This window comes from Leuciscus leuciscus (genome assembly GCF_965113295.1).
Source record: "Leuciscus leuciscus genome assembly, chromosome: 11".
Classification (NCBI taxonomy): Eukaryota; Metazoa; Chordata; class Actinopteri; order Cypriniformes; family Leuciscidae; genus Leuciscus; species Leuciscus leuciscus.
In genome coordinates, this window is record NC_138735.1 from 31,205,283 (window position 1) to 31,222,250 (window position 16,968).

A 16,968-nucleotide genomic window follows, 5' to 3' on the forward strand; every position below is an offset into this window, starting at 1 on the left:
ATAAATATCTTTATTGGGAAAATAATTACTTAGTTTCTGCATGTGCTAATAGGGGCCAAGTCTTGAAACAGGTTTGTGTTGCCTAACTTTGATGGCACATATCTTCAGGAAATGTATGAAAAACAGTAGCCTAAATACATTATTAAATACTGTAAATATTCCATTAGTCCTTTAATACATTATCAGCACTAATAATATAATAAAATTCAATATGTATATCCCACATGGTGCAGTTAATATTACTAGGCTAACGTTACAGTAAATCCATGATAAATGATGGGAGATTGTAGACGGAAAAGCCTTCAGACTGTATCGTTGTGCAGAGTTTCTCCTGTTGGTCAGCGCTGTTTAATCTGCCTTTAAACTGGTTTAAATCACTGAGACAGTGTGTTCTTCGCTGAATTCAAGCACTTCTCACTGGATCTTGTGACCGAGACCGATCAGAGTAAACGCATCAGTTCTATTGAGCTCGCGCTGCGCTGCCGTTTGGACTTGGAGCCGAGCGGGTAAATGGTTCGTGTGGCGCGCGTTTCAAATGAGCGTTCCGCTTTTGGCGCATTTAACCTGTGCATTTAACATTATGCCGCCAGCGCATTTTCAGGGGGAAAAAGCAATGGTAGAACCAACGAATGAACGAGCATATCAATTTAAGACGTGGCTAAATGAAATTTATGACCTTGTATGGAAAATCCGGACGTTTTTATGACTTTTTATGGCCTAAAATTCAGATTATTAAATTTAAGACGTTTTATGACTTTTTATGACTCCGCGGAAACCCTGTTCCAAATTGACAGAGTGTGTTAAAGATATAAAAGATTGGATGACACGTAATTTTCTTTTATTAAATCCAGACAAGACAGAGGTAATACTTATCGGTTCAAAAAACCGCCCACAAAATCTCGCACAATACAACTTTAACATCATAGGATGTCCTGTTACTTTATCCGCTACAGTAAAAGACCTGGGTGTTATACTCGATTGCAACCTGTCTTTTGAAAATCATATTTCATATGTTACAAAAACAGCCTTTTTCCACCTTAGAAACATTGCTAAGCTATGTAATATGCTATCAGTTTCTGATGCAGAAAAGTTAGTTCATGCATTCATGACCTCGAGACTGGATTACTGTAATGCTTTATTAGCTGGTTGTCCTGCATCCTCAATAAACAAGCTACAGTTAGTCCAAAATGCTGCCGCTAGAGTTCTTACGAGATCAAGAAAATATGATCATATAACACCGATTTTATCATCACTACATTGGTTACCTATAAAATTCCGTATTAATTATAAGGTATTGCTACTGACTTATAAAGCCCTAAACGGATTAGCTCCAGTCTATTTAACGGATCTTCTATCGCCCTATAATCCATCGCGCTCTTTAAGATCACTAAATTCAAGGCTTTTGGTCATACCTAGGATATCCAGAACCACCAAAGGAGGGAGAGCATTTTCACATTTGGCTCCAAAACTCTGGAATAGTCTTCCTGATACTGTTCGTTGCTCAGACTCGCTCTCCCAGTTTAAAACTAGATTAAAGTCGCATCTCTTCAGCCAGGCATTCATATAATCCTACAGTTCAAACTACAATCCGGCCTCTAGCTCATAAATGCCAGAGGAGAACTGGCCCCCGACTGAGCCTGGGTTCTCCCAAGGTTTTTTTTCTCCATTAGGTCACCTGATGGAGTTTTAGGACACCATTAGGTCACTTGATAGAGTTTTTCGGTTCCTTGCCACTGTTGCCTTTGGCTTGCTCAGTTGGGGATATTTTGGGGTTATTTAATTTAATTTTATCAATCAATAAATTCCACTCGAAACAAACTTTGTTGTATTATTTTAATTTAATACTGTAAAGCTGCTTTGATACAATCTGTATTGTGAAAAGCGCTATACAAATATACTTGACTTGACTTGACAAATCATTCTAATATGATGATTTGTGGATTTTAAAACTCGAATTATTCCAAATTTGTATATATATGTAGTGTCAGGAGTATGAAAGTGCGATCAGAAGGTGTCCTTTCCGAGTGACCACTCCAGTCAGCCTCATATAGTTGCAAACTGTGATAAAATCCCTAGTCAAGCGTGATCTGTGTTGTTCCTCCTGTCCTCCTCTGCCTCCTCTTTCTCCTCCCTCCTCCTTCTCCTCCTCTGCCTCTTCCTGTCCTCCTCCTTCTCCTCCTCTGCCTCCTTCTGTCCTCCTCCTTCTCATCCTCTGCCTCCTCCTTCTCCTCCTCTGCCTCCTCCTCCTCCTCCTCTTCCTCCTCCTGTCCTCCTCCTCCTCCTTCTGTACTCATCCTTCTCCTCCTCTGCCTCCTCCTGTCTTCCTCCTTCTCCTCCTGTCCTCCTCCTTCTACTCCTGTCCTCCTCCTTCTCCTCCTCTGCCTCCTCCTTCTCCTCCTCTGCCTCCTTCTTCTCCTCCTTCTCCTCCTCCTCCTCCTGTCCTCCTCCTTCTCCTCCTCTGCCTCCTCCTTCTCCTCCTCTGCCTCATCCTTCTCCTCCTCTGCCTCCTCCTGTCCTCCTCCTCTGCCTCCTCCTGTCCTCCTCCTTCTCCTCCTCTGCCTCCTCCTTCTCCTCCTCTGCCTCCTTCTTCTCCTCCTTCTCCTCCTCCTCCTGTCCTCCTCCTTCTCCTCCTCTGCCTCCTCCTTCTCCTCCTCTGCCTCATCCTTCTCCTCCTCTGCCTCCTCCTGTCCTCCTCCTCTGCCTCCTCCTGTCCTCCTCCTTCTCCTCCTCTGCCTCCTCCTTCTCCTCCTCTGCCTCCTTCTTCTCCTCCTCCTCCTCCTGTCCTCCTCCTTCTCTGCCTCCTCCTTCTCCTCCTCTGCCTCCTCCTTCTCCTCCTCTGCCTCCTTCTTCTCCTCCTCCTTCTCCTCCTGTCCTCCTCCTTCTCCTCCTCTGCCTCCTCCTTCTCCTCCTCTGCCTCCTCCTTCTCCTCCTCTGCCTCCTCCTGTCCTCCTCCTGTCCTCCTCCTTCTCCTCCTCTGCCTCCTCCTTCTCCTCCTCTGCCTCCTTCTTCTCCTCCTCCTCCTGTCCTCCTCCTTCTCTGCCTCCTCCTTCTCCTCCTCTGCCTCCTCCTTCTCCTCCTTCTCCTTCTCCTCCTCTGCCTCATCCTTCTCCTCCTCTGCCTCCTCCTGTCCTCCTCCTGTCCTCCTCTGCCTCCTCCTTCTCCTCCGCTGAATGTAAACTGAAGACATTGATCTGCAGTGGAAGTGTGTTCCGAACGCTCTTTTGTGTGTGTGTGTGTGTGTGTGTGTGTGTGTGTGTGTGTGTGTGTGTCTACGGGACAGTAAACCACAGCCTTCATCTTCATTAACACACACACAGAGTGCAGGACATGCTCACCGCAGGAACACATCAGCCTCGTGCAGAAAGCATTCAGAATCACCGAGCGACACACACACACAAATGCATTGTTATTCTAAATGTCCTTGTATTTCTTTTTCATGCAAACGCACGACACAATTAGCCGTCCGACTCTAATTAATCCGTTACAACAGTTACAGGACATCAGCCGAATGAGAGTGTGTTGTGATGAAGTCTCGTGTTCAGTGTGTGTCTGTGTCCCAGCGGAGGTTATTCGACTCGCTCATCATCTCTCGTCGTGATGTAATGCCGAACTCTATTGTGTCTCGGGGAATTCCTCATCATTGTGCTTTTCTGAGTCAAACGCCTCAAGCTAATAAAGTGTGACCTCTGACCTTTCTGTTCAACCCACTGACAATATACATCATGTTCTGCGACATTTTCCGCTATATTTTCTACCTATATATATATATATATATATATAAATATAATTTATGATAGAACTTCATTATATATATATATATATTAGGAGTGTGCCATATCATATACATATACATATATATAGATACATTTGTAGCATTATATATATATATATATATATATATATATATATGTATATATATGTGTGTGTGTGTGTATTTTTATTTTTTAGTTATTATGAAGTTCTATCATAAATTATATATATAATGCTACAAATTTATGATAGAACTTATATATATATATATATATATTGTATATGTCAATAACTTATAATAATTATATACATATATATATTAATAAATAAATAAAATGCATGTATAGATATATAATTCACAATAATTAGAGATAAATAAAATTAATTAATAAAAATAAATAAAAAAGTATTGCAAATAAATATAAAAGTATTAAATACATAAATTGTAATATAATTAATTTTAATAAATAAAATGTAATACAATAAAATGTATTGCATTATATATAATATATATATTTTTACATAATTTTTTTTGTATTTGTTGTATATATATATATATATACAACAAATACCAAAAAAAAAAAAAATATGTAAAAATAAATATATTATATAAATATATATAATTTGGAATAATGTGCAGAAATGAATTGTTGAAATAAGAGCAGGACTGTAAATATGGTCATGATGTTGAATGGTAAAGACGGTCCGGTTGGATGTTGTGTTTCCGAGGCTCATGAACGGATCAGTGACTCGGATATAATCCCACTGTTCCTGATGATGACACAGACTGAAGACTGGAGGAGTTATGAATATCTGGATTATCAGATCCTGCTGAGATATACGTCACCACATGTGCATTCATGGACAATCATCATTACATTACTTCTTTCATTCATCAAAACTAATCATAATTACAGCTTCAGCATTTCAGTGTCTCACATCTGTAATAGTTTTTAAGTAAAAGGAAAGAGTCTGTGTTATCTGGTTAATATATTAATATATTCACTGCTAAAGGGCGTCGCTGACACGCCAGTGCTCTCAGATTTTATTGCTTGTTATTATGAAACATAACCATGACAAACATTTTTAGAGGCTTCAGACTTCCAGAGGATTTTACCAGTTGCACAGCGAAAAATCCCAAACATCATTTCTACTAAACAGCCTGAACACACACAGAACACCCTAGCAACCGCCTAACACTGCCATGGCAACCACCCACAACACTCACACATTTAAAGAGACACACGACTCTAAATCCCAAAACATCCAGTCAGTCAAACGAGCAGTTGTGTGTGAGACGAGAGAGAAAGGTTGTCACATCGGTCTCAGTTAATGTGCATCTGTGTGTGTATGTGTGTGTGTGTGTGTGTGTGTGTGTGTGACGGTGCATTTTGTGAAATGCATACAATTATTTAGATGCAAAAAGATGCTATATCCTCCTGGGACTCAGGAATACACTTTTCTCCACTGTAGTGGACATTATATTTTAGTGAATTTCTCTGACATCATACATGTCACATGTCACACATCTGGGTGTCCTGTGAAGAGCATTCAGGACTTTTCATTTTGGGAGACACAAGAAGTGAATATGGAAATAAGTTATACATCAATATTCCTATGAAATAATAGATATTATTATTCAAATGTTGCTAATTATTACTCAATTATTACACTTCTTTTTTCATTAAATGTTGCTCCAAGAACACATTAATGTACAGTGTATAGATACATTGCATTGAATGGGAATATTAATTTATGGCCATTTTACCCACATATTGCATAAAGTAAAATGGTGCATCAATTCATTCTGTTATATCTTTCATAACATAGTTGAGAATCATCAAAAAATCCTGAAATCCCAAAATGTATTGGTGATAAAAATAAAAATAAAAGAAATCCCATTGTTTTTGCCTATAAATATAATTTCATGTCATTTTATTTTTGAAACCACTGAGTCCTGGTGTCCACTACAGAGGACATAGCATAACATATGGAGAAAATATCATTTTTCAATGTTTTTTTTTGTTTTGTTTTTTTACCATTTGTAAATTTTACCAAACCATTTTACCAACTTTTTTTTCCCTGGGTCTCAGGAGGATATATTTTAAAAGAAAATTCAGTCATTATTTACTCAACCTCACGTTCGGAAGAAGCGGCTGCTCTTTATTTTCCATGCATTTTTTTTTTTATATATATATGAACAGGGACACTCATACTGGTTTTGTGAACCAGACTAACCAGGAGAGGATCTGACTCACTAGAATGACTCGTTGATTCACTGAATGATTCACTCTTATGAACATGCACAGGAGAGATAGTGTTGATCTTAAGCTTTTTAGTGAATAACAACCTAAACTTGACTCTGTTCCTCACACAATCTACCATGTGACTTTGGAGGAACTGGAATATGCATGAGTCTTACATGGACTTTTCCTTGAAAGCTTCAATCCCTGTTAACTGCATGAAAACCAGCCTTCAAAATACTGAAGAAGTAAACAATAATGCTATTTTCATTTTCATTTTGGGAGAGCTATCCCTTTAAACATTCCCAGGATATTCTGAATCTCTCTCTCTTCGCTGCAGTGTTTCTAGTTTTGCTGGTTTTGCTGGATAGAGTTTATCTGTCAGAAGAGCATTTGACTATCACGGCTGTTTCCTCGCATGCAAAGCCCAATGTTTGCATAGACCAGCCGAAATGACACTTTATCAGAGCATGAGGAGGTCAAAGGTCGCTGCGAGCGGCCTGAGTATGTCGTCATTTGATTGACAGGTCAATTTCTGTGTTGTTCTCTTTCTCTGTCAGCTTCACACTTCTGCTGAGACACACTGAACCCGTGTGGAGGAGTCAAACCTTCATTACTGGACTTCAGAAGTGACTGAGCGCTTTTGGATAAATCAACCGCACTATATTTGGAACAAAACCAGACAGTGTATTTAAGACATGTCTGGAAAGTTTGGACAAATGTGACATTTCATTCACAGACTTTATGTAGAACTGCATGCTACTCATTCTAGCTTTCCTGATTTCATTATGTATATTGTGCACTGGTAAACATACACACTTTCACACTAAATTAGAATAGAAATGCAACGTTGCATCAGTATTTATTTCTGAGATGATGCTGAACAAAACCTGGAATATGTAAATGCATGCAAATGAGGTCATGTGACACAAAGTAGCGTAGAATTGAAACGTTTGGCTGTTTTCAGAATGAAATACTTATACTAATATGTAAAGAAAGTATTTGAAGCAATGTTCTGTTGTAGTCACATGACCTCATTTACATACCATAATTCATACACTGCACCTAGTGTACATACCGCATAGTGCAGAAATAGTCATGTTATGCTATTATGGAGCCAGAAAGAGCTTTTATGATGAAAACTCTGGGATATTTAGTGAAATCAAAAGCCTCACAGTAAATCTAATCTAAAGCCTGAAAGATTAAACTTCTCGAGTAAAGAGAAAAACACATAGATATTAATGCAAATCATAATCCATCTGTTCTTTACTCAACTCACTAATACAATTCAATTATAACAAAATGTTTATATATTTTAAAACATTTCAAAATATGTATTTATTCTAATGCAAAACGACTGATAGTGGTGCATAATATTTAATATTTTGAATGCAAAATAAAATATATAATTTAAATATATATCAAATATTTAGTATTTATCTTCCCGTTTTTGCACTACTTCCATATAAGGCTCTGCTGTGAAAGGAAGGATGCTATCAGACGTTGTGGTTTGACCTTCTTGCCTTATTAAGACAATGACAGCATTCTGAGTCTGCTCTTCACATCACCAGTGTTTCCCCTGAGCACTTCCTGTTTCTCACTTCCTGTGACATCACACCGACTTTAAGCCCTGATGAAAAGGTACGAGAGTCCACCCACACGCAGACCCTTCTCCAGCCTCCAGGGACAGGAAGTAGTCACACACCACAGGAAGTGAGATCGCATGCGGCTTCTCTCTACATCTAACCTGATGCTTTCAGTGACATTAAACATTTCTCTCAGTATTGTGTGTGTGTGTGTGTGTGTGTGTGTGTGTGTGTGTGTGTGTGTGTGTGTGTGTGTGTGTGTGTGTGTGTGTGTGTGTGTGTGTGTGACACTGACTAGATTACTGCGTCAACATCAGCTTTACTTTACCATCACTGAGACACTATTACAGTTTTTATTATTAGTTTCAATTCATTTTTAGTTTTAGTAATTTTGTTGTGTGTTTTTGGCATTTTATTTGTTTTTGATTTTTGATTATTTATTTTTATTTATTTGTTTTATTCCATCTTAATTTTTCTGGATTCTGTTTTAATTGTTTAAATACATTTTAATAACCAAAAATGATGTCTAAACAACTGAATGCATAAAATGTAACAGTTTAATATTTATTTATTTTATTTTATTTTTTAACAATAATAGGGCCCTATGAAATGTTTTTCAGATTTTTTAAAATATTTTTTGGGGGGGATTTATGATCTATTTTATTTATTTTATTTATTTTATTTATTTTATTTATTTTATTTATTTTATTTATTTTATTTATTTTATTTATTTTATTTATTTACAAAACGATTTTCAATTAAATTTTATTTTTATTTTATTTTTTTATTTTTTATTAATTTCTTTTTTAATATACCTTTTTTTTTTATAAATGTTTATATCATTATAAACTACTTTCAGTTATTTTTTAAACTATGGACAAAAAAAGTTGCCTTGGCTGAAATAAAATAAGTTAAAAATGTTATTTTATTTTATTTCAGTTAATGTTTATTTTATTTAAAGTAACAGAATTTTTTTAATGGTTTTAGTAAGCCATCACATGAACATGGAGACAGACATATGCACATCATCAAGATCGCAGAGAGGATTATTCTGTTGATGATAATCATACACCTGACATACAAATGCTAGTGTTTAAAAGCATCATTTATCCTCCAGCGTTTGCACGACTCATTTTAACTAACAAAAGGTGTTATTACCATTTAGTTTCCTTATAAAACATCTTCCGAGTGTCAGGCAATGGAGATGTCAAGTGTAAGAACATAAGCAGCTTCATCTGGCCTTGATTTACTGAGCGGCACGAGCTGAAACGCACATAATGATCCGCACACATGCTCCAGTGCACTAGTGTGAGTGAAGTCATGCTTATACGAGACGGATAAACCGAGAGAGTCTCCTGCGTCCACACATATGCTCAGGAATGCTCAGAGAAAGCAGACTGAAAGAGCTCATCTCAGCCAACAAAGAGAATTTCACAGGACTCAGAGTGTGTTTCTCTCCCAGCGCACATTAGCATGTCTATAGCGGAGCAGAGGCTGAAGGTGGCGGGCCGGGGGACTCCCCAAACAAGCGTGGTATTCAGCGGAAGCATGGGAACGGGAGTCTCCGGGCCCTCAGACGACTGGCTGACCGGAGAGACCGGCGGGCCTGTGATATATCAGAGCTCAAAGCTATTCACTACATGTCAAAATAAGAGTTGGGTTTAACTTGGAGAAATTGTGACAGAAATATGCAGTTGAATGTACGTCACTAGAATTATTAAAACTTAATTTTAAAAGAATATCACAGAATTTATCTTCCATTTTATTTTTTTTTTGTTGTATTTTGATTTGATTACATATTAAAAGTCCTAAAATTTAATCTGTTAAACTTTTAATAAATTGTTTTTAAATTGTAAAAGTAAAATGTAACCTAGACATAATATTTAAATGGAACAAAACTGAATTTGGGAAAAATAAATGAATTTATAGTGCCCTAAAATTTAATCTGTTAATCTTTTAATAAATTGTTGTTAAATTGTAAATGTTTCTTGATTTTAATTAATTAGACATGCTTATAAAGTTTATTTTAAGCATTAAAACATATTAAAAAATTTTAATGGAAAAAATTGAATTTGAAAAAAAAGAAAAAAAAATGTCATAGTGCCCTAAAAAAATTACGTACTGTTAAATGGTTGTTAAACTGTACAAGTTTAAAATTAATTATACATGCTTTTAATTGTTAAAATTAAAATGTTACCATTAAAATTGTATCTAGAAAAATGTAAATGGAAAAAATGGAATTTGGGAAAAAATAAAATGGAATAAATAATCATGTAACAGGGCTCTACACACACACACACACACACACTGCTGCGACATCCCCTGTGTTTCTGAAAGTCTATTCTTAGACCTTCCCTGCAGTTCACACAGATGAGCACGAGTGTTTGAGCCGGTGGACCGAAGCCAGTCTGACATCCGACACACACACACACACACACACACACACACACACACACACACACACACACACACACACACACACACACACACACTCACATCAGACGAGACGAATCACAACTGAAGGACACCGCCAACACACACTCACATCAGCGGGACAAATCAACTGAAGAACACACTGGTCTCATGTAGTTTCCACAGCACACCTCTTCAGTCCCGACTACTACACTCTCACTGGCTTGAGTTCAGAACATATATTACATGCTTTACATTATAAACCAGTCATGTGTGCCATGATGCTGCTGTGTTTAGTTGCTGTGAGTGTTTGGCACATGCATAATGTGTTCAGAAGTTATCCAATGTCATGTTTCATTTCCAAACCTTTGGGATTTTTGTGGAAAGATGCTTTTCTGAATGAAAGAACAAGATTAAGAAAGATATTCAACATTACAACATATTTGCCTTTCCCTCACAGCCTCACTTTCCTCCACGTCAGATTATAAAGGCCTGAAGGGAATCATGTGAGCGTCAGGACAGACCGCAGACAGTGACGCTCAAACACTGGAAATGCTAATGTATTCCACTGGAGTCGAGTGGCAAATCACGCTTTCATAATCCGCCGGCAGAGGAGAAGAGGACCTGATTGAGCACAGCACTGCCACATTATTCAACAGCCAAAATGGAGGACAAACTGACTGAGGTCACTGTCACTCATCGTCTTATTTTCTTCACACTAAAGATGACGCACGTGTGCACAAGCTCTCTGATAAAATGCCAACATGAAAAATGGATAATAATAATAAATGTTTTCATAAATTACAAATCTGAATCCAGTGCAAAAACAGGAAAACACACTGTACTGTAAATGTATGAAAAACCTTCAGCTAGAGATGACTTACAAAACACCTTTTCTTAAATACTTTTTAAAAAAGTATAGTAAACATAATTGCAATATTTCATATTTTGTGTAATATTTTTATTTTGTGAAAATAATATTATTACTAATAATTAATAATAATTATTGCACAAAATTCCATGAATATATATATACATTTGACTAAGTTAATACATAATCAGAAAATGTTTGGCAAAATTGTGCAATAATAATATTATTTATATATTATTATTATTATTTGCAATTATTATTATTATTATTATTTTCACAAAATAAAAATATTATACAAAATAGGAAATATTACAATTATAATATTTACTATAAATAAAAAAGAAATACTTCTTTTTTATATATATTTTTTTATATAAAAGTGATAAAAATAATTGCATTTTAAATTGCAATCACAATCAGATTTCCCCCAGATTGTGCAAGCCTGAGATGACCAGGAAAAAACACCTTCAGAAAAATTCCTTAACTTCCCAGAATTCCCCTGAACTATTGAGTGACTTTACAGGCATTTCTGCCACGACACGTCCAATCTCACTCCATCGGGTCTTCAGCACAAACACACACAACACACACACGCAGAACACCGTCACACACACCTTCAAAAGAGGAACTCAGCTTTCAAAATACTTTCAAAATTAGAAATAACTGCTCTGTGCGGCTTCTGTTAATCATCACGAGCTGGAAGAAACCAGAAGACTTCCACTATCCCATCAGAACGACCTGGAAAGTGCCTGTCATGTTGCCTAGATAGGCAGTGCACTAGGGTTTGGAACAAAGCTGTGTGTGCCAGCAGATCCTCTGTCCTTGCTTTAACATTATCTTAATGAGATAAAAAGAAGAAAAATCAATCATCTTCTTAAACGGATTAGCTGGAGCACATCGACACAAGCACAACTCAAATATTTGCCCTGAACAGTACATGTTTGCTCAGAGCTGAACACTCATGATGTTCTTTTACCTCCTTTATTGACACATTTCACAACTTCACCAGGGTAAACTTTCAGTGCTAGCTAATCCTACAACACAACAGGCCAGAAAAACCTCGTCTACGAGAAGGTTTACGAGAAGGCTTTTAAAAGCACAAGGTAAACATGTTCAATATCAGCATGTGACGTTATTTTTATGATCGTAATGAACTCCATAGATAAACAATCTGCATATTATGCGTTTCTTATCGTGGTAAATCACAGCGAGTGTAAAGTTTCCATGATGTGAATGTGACTGACCTGACTTGAGGAACAGCTGAGGTCACGTGACCTGACGAGAATGACAACACTGCTATTGGTAAGAGGAAACAGCAAAAATATTTCTTTCATTTACTCGTTTGCTTAAGACAACTAGCAACCACACAGGCCACTATAATCTACATATAATGCTGATTTTATGCTATGTAGTGCTAAATATAGGGATTTCAACATGGAAAGGCTAGCCAAAAGAATGAGCGCGGATAATAATCCACTCTGTTGATGGTTCCCGAGGTTATTTTGGGGTCATGGTCCTCACTCCTCAGAGATGAATAATTCCTCAGGTTATTTCTGACTGTTATTGGACACCTGTGAACGTCAGTCTGCCCATCTCTACTGACTCAACGACCGACTCCAGAAGCCAAACACACGCCTGAGATGCTCTGGAGACATGAAAGCACTAGCTTTGACCTCTGGAAGACCTCGGCCTCGGTCGTGAACACGTGGATCACCTCCTCAGAGGACGATATTAATGCTCAGAGATGCTCTTTCAAAAGCTCAGGAGACTTAACAGTGAAAACCCAGATCCAGAGCATCAACTCTGATGTTTCTTTGGAGAATAAAACACAATTGAGTTGCTTGACGTCGTCCAGTAAGTGTATAGAGATATCAAAATAAATGGATGTGCTAAAAACACTTTAGGAAACGGCCTTCAGTCGGCTGCACAAACACTGTTTCTCAATGGAGCTTTACTGACCCGAAAACACAGTTCTGATGCAATGGTTGGTGATGCAAGTCAGTTTTCTGAAGCAGTCACATATATTAAAGCCACACCTAAGCTGACAGGAACATGATCTGACACGCGCTCTCCTTCATGAGAACCATCAGAGGAACATTGAGCAACTCGTCCACATGAAGCGCATTAGTGGTGTTGCACATGCTGTGAAGGTTTCAGTATCACCAAAACATCTGAAATCTAAAGGGAGGCTTGTTTCCGACAGAGAATAAAAAGATTATTGCGAATTTATATCTCGCAATTTTGACATTTTCCGGAATTCTGAGTTTACATCTCGCAATTTTGACATTGAATTCTGAGTTTATATCTCGCAATTTTGACATTGAATTCTGAGTTTATATCTCGCAATTTTGACATTGAATTCTGAGTTTACATCTCGCAATTTTGACGTTTTTCAGAATTCTTTTACATTTCTCGGAATTTCACCCTCCTCCCTCCCCAGCTCCTCCTCTCGTCAGTCAGGATTTGGAAATTCTCGAATTATGTTGTACTTTAAAATCTTGAATTAATGATATCTGCAATACATTAATGTTGGTTCTGTTCTGTTTACCCTGAGGGGGATTATTGCTGCATGGATGCGCAGGGAGTTCTCGCCCAGGACATAACCATACCGCCAATACAAACTGGATGCAATTGCCAATCGTATTTGACGGTAGTGGTCCTGACAGAATTTGCAATTTGACATGTTTCTCGGAATTCTGAGTTTACATCTCGCAATTTTGACGTTTCTCAGAAGTAAATTAATGCATTATTTTTTTTTCTCAGAATTGCAATTATTCTCAGAATTTTGAGTTTGCAACTGCAAGTTATTCCAAGACTCTGACTTTAAAGCTTGAAGCCCAGAATTGCGAGAAAAACTCTCAGAAATGTAAGATATAAACTCAGAATTTTTTTTTTAACACAAAACAAGCTTCCATCATCTGATGTCCCTCACCCAGTGTCTTGACGGCGATCTGTCTCGTGAGCGGTGGAGGAAGGTTGATGCACACCAGATCCACATCCGGATGCAGGAGCACGTCATCGATCCGGTTAGTGTAGAAGGGCACGTCCATGTCGCGCGCGAGCTCCTCCGCCTCCTCCTGCGTGCGACCCCAGAGCGCCTTCACCGAGAAGCCCTCGTTCTTCAGCAGAGGGATGATGACCCGGGCCGTCAGACTGGTGCCGAACACACCCACCCCGGGCAACATGACGGATGAGTGCGTGATGCTCACACACCTGAGGCGGGAGAGCCGGCGGGTGCAGGTTCGAGCCCGAGCAGAGTGCATCCATCAACTATGACCATTGTGCCTTCGGGTTCCTCCTCCCTGTATTAAATCTAATGCAAACTAGAGTAATCAATAACTATTCATTCAAATGAAAAAGGTGAGATGTGTTAATCTTTCTCAAAATCATCATTATCCTCCTCCTCCTGCACACTGAGACCCGCGTCTGCGCATCTGTAAACGCTCCCTAGTCTGAATATACGCGATGATGATAATATTATATTCACAAATGTATTTGTATCCGCTTCGATTTCTGCGCGACGCGTCGCGTCCACTCTGTATCATCCAAAAAGACGCGAACCCATCACTGCCGCGTCACGATCCCGTCGCGATGCAAATGAAATCCAAATAATATTTGTAATATGTGTCTCGGATCAGCGTTGTAGCGTCTCCGCACCTCTCGCTATCAATATTGCGATCATCTGCTCCAGTGCGGCGCGTTAACTCCCCGTTAACCCCTTCACCGCCGGAGACACTACACCGATCCTACTATGGCGAAGGCGTGGCGCGTGAATATTAATTACGCAGCGTGACGTTAGCTAAAGAGGGCGTTCTGATTGGCTGGCACGCAGGTGGGCGCTGGGTTAACTGGCGAATCCTACGGCGTTGAAGGCGTGGTTTATGAATATTAATTATGTTGCGTAATAGGACGCTGAAAGGGTTACCAAGCAACGTCAGCATGCTTAAAGGGTCAGTTCACCCAAAAATGAAAATGTTGTCATAATTTATGCACCCTCATGTTGTCCCTAACCTTTATGAGTTTCTGTCTTCGGTTGAACACAAAAGAAGATATTTTGAAGAATGTTGGTAACCAGACAGTTGTTGGTAGCCATTGACTTCCATAGTATTTTTATCCCTACTATTGAAATAAATGGGTATATATATATATTTAAAAAAACTGTTTGATTTAACAAAATTCTTTAAAATAATCTTATTTTGTGTTCAACAGAAGAAACTCATACAGCCCTGGAACAACATGAGGGTGAGAAAATTATAGCATAATTTAAATGTTTAGGTGAACTATCCCTTTAAATGCTTAATATTCATAAGCAAAGCCTAGCTGTGTAATTATGCATCCCGCTGGTTTGATCACAGCGGGAGACAGTGACTGCAGTGAACGGAAACACAATAACCCAGTGAGAAGACCACAAATGAATCACTGTTAGTTTAAAAATCATTTAATAAATGGCATAGAAGACAATAAGGGGAGACCCAGGAGTGTGGAGGGTTAAACTGTGTATGTCATATTAAGATATTTAATATGTCACTTCTTAAGAATAAAATATCACAAGCATTAAACATCACACCATTGCAATCATCACTGCATCACTGTTTCCAATGAAGGAAGTTCAAACCTCCTCATCATCATGATGTGTTCATATCTGAGCATGAGTCAATATTCAGATGGAAAGTACAGTAGCAGTGAGTCAATAACTGCATTGTTTCTGCATGTTCATAAACTTGCTCATGGCAGAATGGAGGAGGAGGATGATGATTGACACTATACTTTGACCTACGACCTTTCTGATCAATTTGAGTTCTAAAATATTACGTGAATGTTTTATTGTAAATGAAAACTGTTGCATTAATTGAAAGAATAAAAATGCAGAGTAAAAAGTGAGGGAAACCGTATTAGACTGTGTGTGGATGTCAAAGTGTTTCCAGCCTGTAAGTGTGTGTGTGTGTGTGTGTGTGTGTGTGTGTGTGTGTGTGTGTGTGTGTGTGTGTGTGTGTGTGTGTGTGTGTGTGTGTGTGTGTGTGTGTGTGTGTGTGTGTGTGTGTGTGTGTGTGTGATAATGATTTAATCAGAAGCTCGTGTCTCTGGTCTGTGTGCTGTGGATCATGTGACGTACATGTGAAGTGTGAACACACACCCCAAACACACTGGAATCTGGGAGAGGAATATGATAATTCTGGTATGATATATAATAACACAGCGACTCTCCTTGGTTTATATATCATGTTGGTAACACTTTACAATAAGGTTCATTAGTGAACATTAGTTAACTACCTTAGTTTTAACATGAATAAACTATACTTCTACAGCAATATTAATTTCAACATTCACTAATACATTATTAAACTTAAAGGTTGTATTTGTTAACATTAGGTAATGCACTGTGAACTAACATGAACAAAGATTAATAAACACTGTAATAAATGTATTGCTCGTTCATGTTAGTAAATACTAATGTTAACTAATGAGCCTTATTGTAAAGTGTTACTATTATTTTGTATATTTCTACTGATAATTCTGAATATTGCTGAATTGCAGTGTGAATTTGTAAGGTGGACATTTCCTTTACTATAAGATCACAATAAAATAATTTGATAACAGTGTCTTTGTTAAACACGTTACAGTTACTCGAGTAATTACTATAAATACTAACCTAAACCACACCCGAATCATAACCATAACCCTATAGTTAATTATTATTACTCAGTACTTATAATTACACTATAACAAAGACACCTTAAAATAAAGTGTAACCAAGAATTCTAATAGAATCATAATTAGGAATTAATCCTGTTAGAATTAAACAACTAAAGATGGTGTGTGTGTGTGTGTGTGTGTGTGTGTGTGTGTGTGTGTGTGTGTGTGTGTGTGTGTGTGTGTGTGTGTGTGTGTGTGTGTGTGTGAAGAGTGTGTTTCACATCGTTTATTCATGTGTCCCGAAACCAAATGAACCGAAGGACAAATATTGATTCGGCTGATGGTTCTTGACCCCGGACCAGCAAAGGTCAATGCATGCATGACAGAGAATAACTGGTCATTTACTGACACTGAAGCCACACACACTCATGTCAAGTGTTAAAGTGCCACCTGGTGGTGGATACACGCAAAC

At 38.0% G+C, this 16,968-nt stretch overlaps 1 protein-coding gene and 1 long non-coding RNA gene across 3 annotated transcripts in view; both read right to left on the reverse strand.

Moving 5' to 3' along the window:
* Positions 1–14,543, reverse strand: part of gfod1 (glucose-fructose oxidoreductase domain containing 1) — a 28,079-nt gene extending 13,536 nt beyond the window's left edge. Inside the window, exon 1 of the mRNA XM_082183490.1 lies at positions 13,795–14,543. Within this exon, the coding sequence (XP_082039616.1) occupies positions 13,795–14,125 (331 nt within the window). The 5' untranslated portion in view covers positions 14,126–14,543. The remainder of the gene's footprint in view (positions 1–13,794) is intronic.
* LOC309509010 lies at positions 8,392–11,015 on the reverse strand. Of its 2 annotated transcripts, XR_014209772.1 has the most exons (3): positions 9,698–11,015; positions 9,456–9,532; positions 8,392–9,387 (listed from the first exon to the last, which is right to left on the reverse strand). It is a non-coding gene; the product is annotated as an uncharacterized lncRNA (long non-coding RNA). The 2 variants fall into 2 exon arrangements; XR_014209773.1 differs by having other exon boundaries at positions 8,392–9,532.
* Positions 14,544–16,968: the final 2,425 nt, after the last annotated feature.